We start from the raw sequence: 15,672 nt of genomic DNA, 5'->3' as shown, positions 1-15,672 counted from the left end.
CAAATTATCACTAAATTTTAAATATCTTATGTCCAAAATTCAATGTAAAAAAGGAAAGAGATAAGAGTAAATGACCCCCAAACAACAGCAACAACAAAAAGGCCTACCAAAAAGACATTAGTCAAGAGGAAAAAAATACACTAATGAAAGAGAAGAATGGAATATAGTTAATACTAAGAAGGCCAAGGATGGTTAAAGGACATAGAATAAGTCGGACATACAGAAAAGAAACAGTTGTACTATTATTTATGTTATACTTCAATTAAATATTCCAATTAAAAGACACAGCTTGTGAGAGTTGATTATAAATATCCAACTCTATATTGCTTACAAGAGATACAACTTAAATATAAGGAAACATGGATTATGATATATGAAGGATATAAGTAAACACAAACCAAAATAAAGCTGGTTTAGGTATACTTTGAGATATGAAGTAGGTTTTAAGGCAAACATTTCTAGAAAATAGAAGAATGTTTTATAATGATAAAGGTGCAATATACCAAGAAAATATAACAGTTCTAAACTGGCATGCACCTAACTACACAGCCTTAAAACAAATAAAATAACAAAAAAGGCAAACAGAACCACAATCACAGTGGAAATTTTTAATACATCAGTCTGAGTGAAGATATAGAAGAATTGAACAACATGACTAACAAACTTGATTTTATATAGAATACTGTACCCAACAACTGTAAACTGTAGAGTACATATTCTTCTCAATGAACATGGAAACTTCACTATTGACCATATAATGAGCCATAAAGAAAGTTTCAACAAATTTCAAAGGGTTGACATAATACAGTAGGTTAAGGGGTGTGTGTGTGTGTGTGTTGTTTGAAATTAGTTGAAATTTAAAGAAACCATGGGCAAAGAAGAATTCACAACAGAAATGTTAGAAATATTTTGAGCTGAATGATAATGAAAAATATGACATAAAGTGTCAGAACACAAAGCTATGCTTGAATGGAAATTATCCCCTTGAATGCATACATTGGAAAATAAAGCCTAAAAAAATCCATGATTTAAGCATCTATCACAAGAAGTTAGAATAAGAACAACACATTTAAACAAAGTTGGAAGACTTATGCTACTGGATATAAATACTTAAAAAGGACAATAATTAAGACTGGTCTTGGTACAGGGATACAGACCTAAACGTATATATGGGAACCTGATTTATGACAAAGGTGGCCATGTAAAGCACTAAGCAAAGGACAGTCTTGTTAATAAACAGTCATAGGTCAACTGGATATATGTGTGTGTGTGTGTGTATGTGTATATATATGTGACAGAAATTAACTTTGAGCCATACCTAGGTGGATCATAGGTTTGATTGTTAACATTAAAATAATAAAACTTTTAGAAGATTAAAAAAGGAGAATATTTTCAAGACCTTGGGATAATAAAAGATTTTAAAAACAGTACACAAAGAGCACTAACTAGCCTCTAGCAATTACCCTTCTGCTCTTTATTTCTATGAAATCAGATTTTTCTTTTTAAGATTCCAGATATAACTGATACCACACAGTATTTGTCTTTCTCTATCTGGCTTATTTCACTTAGCATAATGCCCTCCAGGTTCATCCATGTTATAGAAAATGGCAAGATTTCCTTCATATTTTGGCTGAACAATATTCCATAGTCTGTGTGTGTGTGTGTGTGTATATATATGTATGTGTGTGTGTGTGTGTATATATATATATATATCTTTCTATGTATTATATTTTCTTCATCCACTCATGTCAGTGGACATATAACTTGCTTCCAGATTTTGGCTCTTGTGAGTAATGCTGCAGTGGACATGGAAGTACATATATCTCTTTAAGATATTGATTTTGTTACCTCTGGATATGTACCCAGAAGTGGGAATACTGGATCATATGGTAGTTCTATTTTTAATTTTTTGAGGAACTTCCATATTGTTTTCCATAATGGCTGTATCAATTTACAGTCCCACCAACAGTACAAGGGTTCCCTTTTCTCCACATCCTTGCCAACATTTTTTGATCTTATGTCTTTTTTGAAAAAAGCCATCCTAACAGGTGTGAGGTGATAGCTCACTGTGGTTTTGATTTGCGTTTCCCTGACGACTGCTGTATCTGTTGGCCATTTGTATGTCTTCTTTGGAAAAATATCTCTTCAGGTCCTTTGCACATTTTTAAATTGCATTATTTGAATTTTGGTATTGAGTTGTATGAGTTCATTACGTATTTTGGATATTTACTCCAGATCAGATATATGATTTGCAAATATTTTCTCCCATTCCATAGACTGCCTTTTCTTTTTCTTGTTTGTTTCCTTTGCTGGGCAGAAGCTTTTTGGTTTGATGTAGTCCTACTTATTTATTTTAGCTTTTTTTGCCTTTGCTTTTGGTGTCTTATCCAAGAAATTACTGCCAAGACCAATGTCAAGTGGCTTTTTCTCAATGTTTTCTTCTAGGAGTTTTGTGTTTTCAGGTATTACATGTAAGTCTTTAACCCATTTTGAGTTAATTTTTGTGAGTGGTATAAGGTAATTTTTGTGAGTGGGCCCAGTTCCATTCTTTTGCATGTAGATATCCAGTTTTCCCACCACCATTTACTGAAGAGACTATCCTCTCCCCATTGTGTGTTCTTGGTGCCCCTGTCAAAGAGCAGTCGACAGTATATTCATGGGTTTACTTCTAGGCTCTCTATTCCGTTCCACTGGTCTATATGCCTGCTTTTATGTCAGTACCACCCATAAAATGGAATACAATGTAACCATTAAAGTAGTGATATAGGTCTATATTTATTTTTATGGAAAACTGTCACTATAACATTGATGAATAAAAAAAAAACTAGTTATAAATAAAAAATTTAGTAAGTGTGTATACTTATAGAGGTATTTTAAAGGATGTTCATTTCTGGATAAGAAAATTTCAAGTGATTTTTTTTTTACTTTGTTCTTTATATTTTATGGTATTGTTTTTATTATATTATTATTTACTCATAATCTAAATAGTTCATTTTCATCTAAGGGCTTACTGAATCATATTGATTTTGCTTACAAAATATCTTCTCTTTTATATTCATGTAATTCAGGCCGTTTCAGGTCTTCATTATTTCTTGCAACTGGCATGTAAAAACAACTGTTGCTCTCTCTTAATAGTAATGACACATAATATCTGTTTAGTACTTCCTAGTTTACAAAGTACTTCCAATACAGTATCTCCATTAAGATTCAAAAACAATCTCAAAATGGATTAAAGACATAAATGTGAGACCAGATACTATAAAACTCCTAGAGGAAAACAGGCAGAATACTTAAATCATGGCAATATATTTTTGGATCCATCTCCTAAAAGGAAAGGAAACAAAAGCAAAAATAAACAAGTGAGACCTAATTAAACTTAAAAGCTTTTGCACAGCAAACGAAACCATCCACAAAAGTGAAAAGACAACCTACTAAATGGGAGAAAATATTTGCAAATGATGTGACCAATAAGGGGTTAATATTCATAATATATAAAAAGCTCATACAACTCAACATCAAAAAAAACAAACAACCTAATTACAAAATGGGCAGAACTGAATAGCCAGTTTTTTCAAATGAGGACATGCAGTTGGCCAACAGACACATGAAAAGATGCTCAACATCACTAATCATCAGGGAAATGCAAATCAAAACCACAATGAGATACCACCTCACACCCGTCAGAATGGCTATCATCAAAAAGACCACAACATATGTTGGTGAGGATGTGGAGAAAAGGGAACCATCATACACTGTTGTTGAGAACATAAATTGGTACAGCCACTGTGAAAAACAGTATGGGGTTTCCTCAAAAAACTTAAAATAGAACTACCAGCAATTCCACTCCTGGATATATATCCGAAAAAAACCCCAAAACCACTAAGTCAAAGAAGATACATGCACCTTAATGTTCATAGCAGCATTATTTATAATTGCCAAGGTATGGAAGCAACCTAAGTTTCCATCAACAGTTGAATGGATAAAGAAGGTGTCTTATATATATACCTTGGAATACTACTCAGCCATAAATAAGAATGAAACTTTGCCATTTGCAGCAATATGGATGGACTTGGAGGACATTATGCTAAGTGAAATAAGTCAGAGAAAGACAAATTCTGTATGACATCATTTATATGTGGAATCTAAAACATACAACAAACTAGTGAATATAATAAAAAAGAAGCAGACTTATAGAGAACAAACTAGTGGTTACCAGTGGGGAGAGGGAAATAGGGAGGGGCGATATAGGAGTGAAGGGAAACAAAGGGTTATTATAGGATTACATGAAATCATCTGTGTGAAACTTAAAAATTATAAAGCACTACAGAATTCAAAGATGCTTTTATTCAATTAAAAAACCCAACCTATGGGTAGGTACTATATTATTATCGTCATTTATATACATTTTAAAAAACTCAAAAGTTACTGATCTTGAAGACAACTTATGACCCAAATTCCATGTATCTACCATTACACCTTCCCATTACACCTTGCTGATTTGGGGTAAGGATAAACCCAAACTCCTTAACATGGTCTGGATATAATAAGGAGTAGAGTACATTTCCCAGAACTGAAAGAAAGCTGATGTAGCTGGAAAGCAGAGAGATGAGAATGGAGGGACCTTAGCTGCCATATTAAGGAGTTAGAATTTATCCCAAAGGTGACGAGAAGCTGCTAAAGGGTTTTAAATAGAGGAGTGAAATTATAAATTATGATTTTTTTGACAAGGGGTCTGCAAACTTTTTTTGTAAAACACCAGATAGAAATATTTTAGGCTTTACAAGCTATATAGTCTCTTGCAATCACTCAACTCTACCATCATAGAGTAAAGCAGTCATACACATTACATAAATCAGTTTGGCTGTGTTCCAGTAACATTTCACTTATGGACACTGAAATTTGAATTTCACTATCATGTATTTTTAATATCATATATTTTAAAGTGTTTTGATACTATTTTTCTTTTGATTTTTTTCAGCGATTTAAAACTGTAAAAAGCCATTTTGGGGCTAGATTTGGCTGGCAGGCCATAGGTTGCTGACCCTAATTTTAGAAGATGTTCACTTAGGCTACAGTGTAAAGCAGACAAAGAGGTCCTTTCTGGCCCATTTCCTCAGGTCCAGTACCCACATACTGACTTTTTAATATTCAAGGCCTATTGATATCATGCTATATGTCTTTTATCCTTCTATCTCTGATAGATGCTAATGCAAAAAGAATATTCTCAGGTTAACCATTATGCTTTTTTGGTGACCCCTTTGCATTCAATGTGGTCATATTTTTATTCTTTAAGGAAGAGATATCTTGGTGAGAGAAGATAATTTACATGTAGGAATAATCCTATTTTAAAAACTTTTAAATTCAAAGAGGTAATATCTCTCAGTATATAGGCTAGATGATAATTTAAATACTAATATGTGATCTATTAGAAAACATGATAAATTCTTTAGACAATTTCAATATGGAGCTTCAAATGTATATAGTAGAATCATGAGCTTAAATGGAGCTTTGTTTAAGGACTTAATGCTCTCTTAAGGCTCTTAATGCTTCCTTAAGGCAAATCTTGGGCTATAAATAAGCAAAGTTACATAGGAAGAATAAGGATGTAGCATTTTGATTGTTCACTTTTACAAATAAAAAGGAAAGTAAAACTATTTCTCTCATTCCCTTATTTTAGGTTTTTGCCTTTTACTAGTAAATATCCTTATGGGTTAGGGTTAGGGTTAGCCTATCAGCAGAAAGCCTATTTGGCTTTAAACTAACATGGAGACTTTCTTTATATTGTTACTGCCTAACTGAGACTAAATGCTGAAACAGATATGATTTGAAAAAAATTTATAAGATGGCTTTGATGATTATTTATTAATTAATAGCCAAAGAAGCAAAAATTACAGAGCAATATAATAATACATTGAGAAAGAAAGTTTACCAGACACTAAATATTTAAATACTCATCTCTTCCGTTCTTTTCTTCGCTAGAAAAAAGACTGGGACTATAGACATAAAAAAAATAAAGAAATATGAAGAAAATCTACCTTTACTTGTGAGTAGTGTCAGAGGTGAGAAGGTGGAGATAAAGAGTGAAAGTCATTGGGGTCAGAAAATCTAAAAGGTGTTGTAATTAAATTTCTGACACTGTGATGTCTGCATGCATAGACTTTGGTGAAAATAATAAAGTGTTCCCTTCATATACTAATATGCCTGATCAATGACCTAATAAAATACAGATGACCAACAAAAGGCGCATACATGTGAAGTATGATCAATGAAAGCACAATTTAACTGAAGGATGCAAAATTAGAATTTAAATAACAAATTCATTCCAAAGTCATGAACCCATATTAACATCTAAAGCATCAAAGCTTAATTTAAACTACAAAATGTCTTCATTTGTGCAGAAAATTCAGGTAAAAGAGCCTTCCAGAAGTTTTTGTTGTTTTCAAGAAGCTTTTGCTTCGTTGTTTCATTGACAACAGTGAAATCTCTGTGGAGCACAATATGCTGGAAAACCAGGAACCCCACCTTTGTTTATCTGATCTCAATGGACGCTGTGGTGAAAGATAAAATAAGAACCTGATACAGAGCACAAAGATCTGTAAGAAACTGGTTGATTTTACTGTTCCGTAGCTAATAAATGGAGGATTAAAGCATATTTGAATTTATATCCTCTTGGATCCACTTTGCACTGTGGATACTTTAAAAATACAAGTGAGAACATTCATAATATGTTACTTCTCACTAAAATCGAAGGGACAAACTGAGCACATTCAAGATCTAGGGGACATGTTTTGCCCTATGTCCTGGTTTCTGAAGCTGTACTTCTTTAGAGAATGGATTAGAAAGACATTTAAGCTTGTTAGATAACAAAGGTGTCATCCCCTCACATCAACGTACCTGAGGAGAAATGTTCAAGAATTATAAATTCTTAGAAAACTAAAAAACCCTTTGGGTCTGGCAAGGAAAATGTCAACAAGTCAAAAGAGACTAGATGGCTATTGACCAGTTTCATGAAGGCAGAGCTGCAAGCCAGGATGGAATAATACTTTCCCACCATGTGTCGAAGGCACAAATGACACTAATCCTTTTTAATGGTCACAAAAGCTGACAACTTACTCAGCCTTAGAACTGAAGGCACAAAATCATCTCTGGGAATGACTCACCATAAACAGGTCACGAGCACCAATGTCAACAGCTAACAGAAATGCCTTTTCAAATCTCTGGTACCTATAAGGTAGAAAAGAAATGTTATATGTTGTGAACAAAACTACAGAAGAGGAGAGATCAGTTTGTTTAATTTACTTATGTGTTACTGTTTTTGTTCTGATACGAAAAATATTCTCAAACAGGAGGGACTTTGCCTTCTGGGATCTTCCCTATGTGAACTCTTATAGTACTTAGGAGGAGCTGAGGCACACAGCCCTGTGGAGGTGTTCAGTGCAACTTTCAAAGATAAACATAACCAGATTAGGTGCTGCTGAATGTAGAGAAATGATAGCTTAGGAAATAATGTTTCTTATTATATTTTACTTTGTTGTGTTCTGTTATGTAAGAGAAAAGTATGGGGATATGGAGAATATAGCAGGATAAGAGCAATTAATCATATAATTATACTTTTATGTTTCTTAGGTAAAAGTTAAGAAGACAAATGTTGCATTATTACAAAACTTTCATATTTGTGAGTTTGGAAAAAATACGTTCTCCTCTGTTGTAAATGAAAATAATAAATAGTTTCTAAGATTTTTTTTTCTGGGAGTATAGTTGCTTTACACTGCCGTGTCAGTTTCTGCTGTATGTACAGCAAAGTGAATCAGCCATACGTATACAAATATCCCCTCTTTTTCGGATAAGTATTTTTTTAAGATACTACTTTTCTACTCTTTTATCCTATCTTTCCTTGAGGTAAAACTGAGAATTTTCTTTGTGAAAGTTTAATTTTAGGCTAAAATACATGAGAACAAACTTCAGTTTAAATTAATTACCTCTGTAGACATTTTAAAATCCTGAGAGAAAAGCATGTCACGAACGTACAATTTGCACAGGATTTTGGAATGAAAGTTCATCTTTATTTTGTCTAAATGTTGAGACTTACATATAACTGTCAGTCTTTCTGACTCAAGAAACAAGAACATAAATAACCAAGTTGTTCTCTGTTTTATGTTGTGAAATAAAATGGTATAAAATATAATGATGTGCCACAACAAGAGAAGCCACCACAATGAGAAGCCTGCACACTACAACGAAGAGTAGCCCCTGCGTGCCACAACTAGAGAAAAGCCCTCATGCAACAATGAAGACCCAATGCAGTCAAAAATAAACAAATAATTTATTTTAAAAAAATATAGATTTCAAATAAAACGTGTCAGAAATGTAGAATATAAATTATTATTGACAGAGTACATACATTTATTAGTGAAATAGCTAATATAATTAAAATTCAAACACACAAGGCTTATGATTATTCCATATGAGCTGGTAGGTCCAGAACCTGAAACACTTCACAATTTCCATGCTGTGTTTGATTACTGTTATCACATCTCCTCCCTGGCTCTACTTACTAGCATCTCCAGTATTTGCTTGAATCCCTTTCAACTATGGAAGATCAGAAGAAAATTGTGTTTATTTTTGTTCCAGGAAGCTGAATGATTCATTATATATACAGTGGAAATGGGATGTAATGAGGAAGAAGACAGAGGATCAGCAAGTTGTACTACTCTTCCATACATTCACTGCCATCTTGCATTTGTTGCCACTCCAATGAAAGTTTTCTAGCAGTAATAAATTATCCAGACTTAAAGATAAGTTCTTATCTTGTGTGCCCTTTTGGCCATATCTGACCCTATTAACTTCCCCTCCTTGAAACCCTCTCTTTCCTTGCATTTGGAGATTCATTCTTTGTTTTCTCAATTCTTAGAATTCATCTTCTTAGTCTCCTTTTTAAGTTAATTTTTCTTTGCCTACTCCATGAAGTTTTCCCCAGTAACCTTACCCGCTCCTATGGCATTGATAATTATATCAATGACCCATAAATCTCTAGAATCCATTTATTTCCTGAGCTCCAAACTCTTTATTTCCAGGAAACTCAAATTTAACATGTCTAATATGTCCACTGATACATAAATTTGGCAACCATATATATGATTAATTGAAATTGGGAAATATGAAATTAAGGTGGACAGGTCAGGAGGTACTCTTCATTCTAGGTGAGAGGTAATGATTAACATTATGATAAAATGAAAGAGTTGGCATTGGCGTCCGGCAGTATGTTCAACCAAAAATATCAAAGAGCACTCCCCAACTAGATTGCTTATAAAATATATGTTAAAGTACAACACAGGACTCTAAAAAAAGGGAAATTTCCAAGGGTACCACACTCTCAGTAAAAAAAATAACCAACTAACCGAAGTCCCTTGATTGAAACTACAGTAAGGATCCCTGAGCAGAGAGCAAAAATGGGGGGAAAAAAGGCAGAACTACTCTGGGTCATCACCCTCAGTAGACTGAGCCCTGAACAAGTCTCAAGGTAAAGGGGCTAAGCCTGAGACTTTTGATTAAGACATGGGCTAAAATGATCCCAGGTTATTAGTGCCCCTAACTTTGGTAGAAAAAATAAAAAGAAAATTCATGTCTGGATTAAAGCACTTTTGATAGAAGCCATCAGGACTGCCATAAATTAAAATAAAACAAGTATGAGTTCACAATGAAAGATCACTGAATACAAAAGAAAACAAGCTACTGTGATGGAAAATTAGAAAATAAACAACAGATTTACTTCTCCAGGAATTTCAGATCACTGAATTATTAAAGTTAGAATATAAAATAATTCAGCATAAGATTTTAAAAGAAATAATTATGGAACCATGAAAATAAGCATACAACAGGATATAATAAAAAAAAATTACCAGGTAGATTTTTTAAGAAATAAAATAGAACTTTTGGAAATGAAAACCTGAACTGGAGTTAAATAATTTGTCACAAAGAGAGAATTAGTGAAGTAAAAGAGGCATAAGTAAGGAATTACAGAAAATGCACAGAGAAATAAATATAAAGAGAGATTAGCAATACAGAGAACATGGAAAAGTCTAACATGTCTAATCAGGTAATTAAGTTAAAGGCTGAGAATTTTCCAAAGCTGATAAATGATATGAATCAATAAACACAAGAGGGACAATATATATCAAGCAGGATAAATTGAAAAGAATCTATAATTATGGACATCTGTAATGGAATTTCAGAACTCCAAAAATAAAAAGATATTAACTGCCAGAGAGAAGACAGATCACCTACAAAGGAACTACTGATACAGACTGACACCAGACTTCTCAATGGCAACAATGGGATGTAGAGGACATTAGGGATATACTTTCAAATTATAGAGAGAAAATAAGCATTACTCTTGTATAATATGACAGTGGAACTTTCTTTCAACAATTAGAGAAAAATAAAAACACTTTCAGATGTACAAAAACTGAAAGCATTCAACAGATCTTCAATAAAGGGACTTCTAGGGAACATAACTCAGGAAAAAGGAAAACGATCCCAGAAGGAAGGTTTGAGAAGCAAGAAGGAATGGCTTCAGAAAAAAAAATTTGGTTAATATACAGTTAAATACACACAGACATACAGCAACACACACAAATGGTCTGATATTTTTAAGATCAGAAAATACTAATTACATATATCATGTAAATCAAGTGCTAAGGTCTTTGCTTTTTGTACTGTTGAAGATAATAATTGTTTGATTTTGGTAACTATGCATAGTCAGATTTCAAATAATAACCACTAAAAGATTGTAATAAATTACTCGAATAGCAGTATAGGTAGAGTGGGGTTGAGGCTGAGTGAATTGAAAAAGAAAAAAATTCAAGAAGTATTAAAAAGAAAAAACAAGAACAGTGGATCTATGCTGGTGCCCTGGTGAAAACAACAACTGAGAGACAACAGGGCCAATTGCCGGCATACCCACAGTTAAGGTGCGACCAAGAGCAGTGCCAACAACCGTGTAATCTGAGAGCTCGCACAACGGGTGAAAGGTGACACAACAGAGCACACCCAGGTGAGCAGCTCCAGAGGAGGAATACTCAGTGGCTTCTCTCCCAGTGGGAGTGCTCCAATCCCACCTACCTCACACCACAGATCAGAACACAGGTAAGAAACGGCTCTGGGGGCCTCTACTCCAGCAACTAGGGAGCAGACCATGTCCCTGTCAAGGCAGTGACAACCACAGAGCATGTCTAATATGTCCACTGTCAATTTGGCAACCATATATATGATTATTTGAAATTGGAAAAAATGAAATTAAGGTGGACAGGTTAGGAGGTGCTCTTCTTTCTAGGTGAGTAATGATTAACATTATGATAAAATGAAAGAATTGGCATTGGCATCTGGCAGTATGGACAACCAAAAATATCAAAGGGCGCTCCCAACTAGATTGCTTAGAAAATATATGTTAAAGTACAACACAGCACTCTAAAGAAAGGAAATTTCCAAGGGTACCACACTGTCAACCAAAAAATAACCAACTAACCAAAGTCCCTTGATTGAAACTAGAGTAAGAATCCCTGAGCAAAGAGCAAAAATGGGGGTGGGGGAGGCACAACTACTCTGGACAGGAGTCAAAGAATGGGATGTAGAAGACAGTAGGGATATATCTTCAAATTATAAAGAGAGGATAAGCATTATTCTTGTATAGAATTTGAAAAAGAAAAGATACATGTATATGTATAACTGAATCACTTTGCTGTACACCTGATCATAATATTGTTAGTCAGCGATACTCCAATATAAAATACAAAGTTAAAACAAAAAGGAAAATCCTAAAGATGCTACCAGAAAACCACTAGAGCTCATCAATGAATTTAGTACAGTCGCAGGATACAAGATTAATACACAGAAATCTCTTGCATTCCTATATGCTAACAACGAAAGATCAGAAAGATAAATTAAGGAGACAATCCCATTTACCATCACATCAAAAAGAATAAGATACTTAGTAATAAACCTACCTATGGAGGCAAAAGACCTGTATTCAGAAAACTACAAGGTACTGATGAAAGAAATGAAAGATGACACAAACAGATGGAGAGATATACCATGTTCTTGGACTAGAAGAATCAATATTGTCAAAGTGACAATACTACCCAAGGCAATCTACAGATTCAATGCAATCCCTATCAAATTACCAATGGCATTTTTCACAGAACTAGAACAAAAAATCTTAAAATTTGTATGGCTACACAAAAGACCTGAATAGCCAAAGTAATCTTGGCTCCTTGACATCAGGATATCCTACAAAGCTACAGTCATCAGAACAGTATGATACTGGCACAAAAATAGAAATATAGATAAATGGAACAGGATAGAAAGCCCAGAGATAAATCCACAAACCTACGGTCAATTAACCTATGACAAAGGAGGCAAGACTACACAAGTGAAGAAAGACAATAAATGGTGCTGGGAAAACTGGACAGCTACATGCAAAAGAATGAAATTAGAACATTCTCTATCACCTTACACAAAAATAAACTCAAAATGGATCAAAGACCTAAATGTAAGGCCGGTCACTCTAACACTCTTAGAGGAAAATGTAGGCAGAACATGCTTTGACATAAATCGCAGCAACATTCAATGCTTTTGAATCCACCTCCTAGAGCAATGAAAATAAAAACAAAGCTGAACAAATGGGACCTAACTAAACTTAAAAGCTTTTGCACAGTGAAGGAAACCATCAACAAAACAAAAAGACAACCCACAGAATGGGAGAAAATATTTGCAAACAAAGCGACCAACAAGGGATTAATCTCCAAAATATACAAATAGCTCATGCAGCTCAATATAAAAAAAACAACCCAATCAAAAACTGGGCAGAAGATCTAAATAGACATTTCTCCAAAGAAGACATACAGATGGCAAAATGTGGATGAAAAGATGCTCAATGTCACAAATTATTAGAAAATTGTAAATCAAAACTATAATGAGGTATCATCCCATACTAGTCAGAATGGCCATCATCAAAAAATCTAAAAACAGTAAATGCAGCAGAGGGTGTGGAGAAAAGGGAACCTTCCTACCCTGCTGGTGGGAATGTAAATTGGTACAACCATTATGGAGAAAAGTATGGAGGTTCCTTAAAAAACTAAAAATGGAACTACCATATGACCCAGCAATCCCACTCCTGGGCATATATCCAGAGAAAACCATAATTCAAAAAGATACATGAACCCCAATGTTCACTGCAGCACTGTTTACAATAACCAAGACATGGAAGCAACTTTTAAGCCTATTGGCAGAGGAATGGATAAAGAAGGTGTGGTACATATATACAATAGAATATTACTCAACCATAAAAAGGAACAAAATAGGACTTCCCTGGTTGTGCAGTGGTTGAGAATCTGCCTGCCAATGCAGGGGACCTGGGTTCAATCCCTGATCTGGAAAGATCCCACATGCCGCAGGGCAACTAAGCCTGTGCACCACAACTACTGAGCCTGCACTCTAGAGCCCACGAGCCACAACTACTGAGCCCACATGCTGCAACTACTGAAGCCCGTGTGCCTAGAGCCCGTGCTCTGCAACAAGAGAAGCCACCGTAATGATAAGCCTGTGCACTGCAACAAAGAGTAGCCCCCCACTCGCCGCAACTAGAGAAAGCCTGCGCGCAGCAACGAAGACCCAATGCAGCCAAATAAATAAATAAATAGAACAAAATAATGCCATTTGCAGCAACATGGATGGACCTAGAGATTATCATACTGAGTGAAGTAAGTCAGACAAAGACAAATATCATACAATATGACTTATATGTGGAATCTAAAAGAAAATAGTACAAATGAACTTATTTAGAAAACAGAAATAGATTCACAGATATAGAAAACAAACTTATGATTACCAGGGGTGAAAGGGGGGCAGGGATAAATTGGGAGATTGAGAATGACATATACATAATACTATATATAAAATAGATTACCAATAAGGACCCTACTATAGAGCACAGGGAACCCTACTCAATACTCTCTAGTGTCCTATATGGGAAAAGAATGTAAAAAAGAGTGGAAATATTTATATGTATAACTGATTCACTTTAGTGTACACCTGAAACTAACAACATTGTAAATCAACTCTACTCCAATAAAAATTTTTTTCCAATAAAAATGTAAATAAAAATAAAAAACAGGAAAGGAATAAAAGGAAGCACAGGAAAATAGCACAAAGGAAGATAGAAACAGCTCAATATAAAAATAATCATATACATGGACTAAACTCACCAGTTTAAAGACAGAGTGTCAAACTGGAAAAGTAAAATCCGGTTTTATATTATTTATAAAAGCCACATCTAAATCATACAGACAAACAAGGTTAAAAGTAGAAGGATAGAAGAAAATAGAAGACAATTATTGATAAGAATGTAAAGTAATGCAGCCACTTTGGGAAAAAGTTTGGCAGTTTCTGGAAATATTACACATAAATTTGACATACAATTACACTCAATTTCATGGCAATTCCTACGTATCTACCCAAGAGAAATGAAACATACCCCAGAGAGACTTACACTCATGTATACATAGTGACATTTTTCATAATAGCTTAAAAGTAGAAACAATCCTAAACGTCAATCAACTGATGAATGAACGAATTAAAATACGGTATATCCAAACAATGAAGCAGGTTTCAGCAGTAAAAAGGAATGAAGCACTGATACATACTACAAAATAGATGAACTAAAAAATATTACGTTAACAGTTAAAGAAGCAATATTGTATGATTCTATCTATATGAAATGTCCAAAAAGGATAAATCTATAGAGACAGAAAGTAGATTTGTGGTTGGCTAGGGTTGGGAAAAGGGAGTGACTACAAATGGGCATGAGGGATCTTCTTGGGATAAAGGAAATGTTTAAAATTAGATCAAGATAATGGTTTACAAATCTGAAAATTTACTAAAAATCATTGAATTGTAGAATTAAGTGAATAAATTCTATGGTAGTTAAATTAAACCTCAATAAAATTTTCTTGTTAAAAAGCTAAGGTAGCTATATAATCAGATAAATGGTTTTTAGAAAAAAAAATTATTAGAGATAGAAAGAGTAAGAACAAAATAATAAAGGTTTCATGTCTCCAGGAAGATACAAAAATTCTAGACTGGATGCATTTAATAAAATAGGCTAAAAGTATATAGATCAAATCTTTGATAGAATTAAAATAAATAATGAGCCCACCAACAAAGGGGAAAGTTCAAAGTTATATCTGAATTTTTGCTAGGCCAAGCAGTAAAAAAATTCGTAAAGAAATAGAAGTCTTAAACAACATAATTACACAGCTGGATTTACTGGATACATAGAACTTGTCACTCATAAATTAGTGGATACACATCCTCCTCAAACACACATGGAATCCTTACAAAATTATGTTAGTAAATAAAAAAGCATGTCTCAATAAATTTTAAGGAATAATATATATAATGAATCTGTCAACAATGCAGTTTTTGATAGAAAGATAAGCAATAAATCCATATGCATTTAGAAACTAAAATGTCATTAGTCAAAGAAAAATTATAATAGAAATTTAAAAATACTTAGAAGTAATTGAAAAACTTGAGCAAATGAGACACTTGAAGGGAAATTCGTAGCCCTAAGTGTTTGTATTAAGAAAAGAAGAAAGGTTAAAAATTGATGAGCTA

General features: G+C 33.8%; 1 protein-coding gene across 1 annotated transcript in view; it reads right to left on the bottom strand.

Moving 5' to 3' along the window:
* The window catches only part of WDPCP (WD repeat containing planar cell polarity effector), a 274,720-nt gene that overhangs the window by 44,687 nt on the left and 214,361 nt on the right, over positions 1 to 15,672 (bottom strand). The window contains exon 15 of the mRNA XM_049695803.1: positions 7,161 to 7,224. Within this exon, the coding sequence (XP_049551760.1) occupies positions 7,161 to 7,224 (64 nt within the window). The remainder of the gene's footprint in view (positions 1 to 7,160; positions 7,225 to 15,672) is intronic.

The sequence above is a fragment of the Orcinus orca genome, chromosome 13, assembly GCF_937001465.1.
Source record: "Orcinus orca chromosome 13, mOrcOrc1.1, whole genome shotgun sequence".
NCBI classification, from domain to species: domain Eukaryota; kingdom Metazoa; phylum Chordata; class Mammalia; order Artiodactyla; family Delphinidae; genus Orcinus; species Orcinus orca.
The sequence above is the reverse complement of the archived record's forward strand: the minus strand, read 5'-3'. Positions and strand labels throughout refer to the sequence as shown.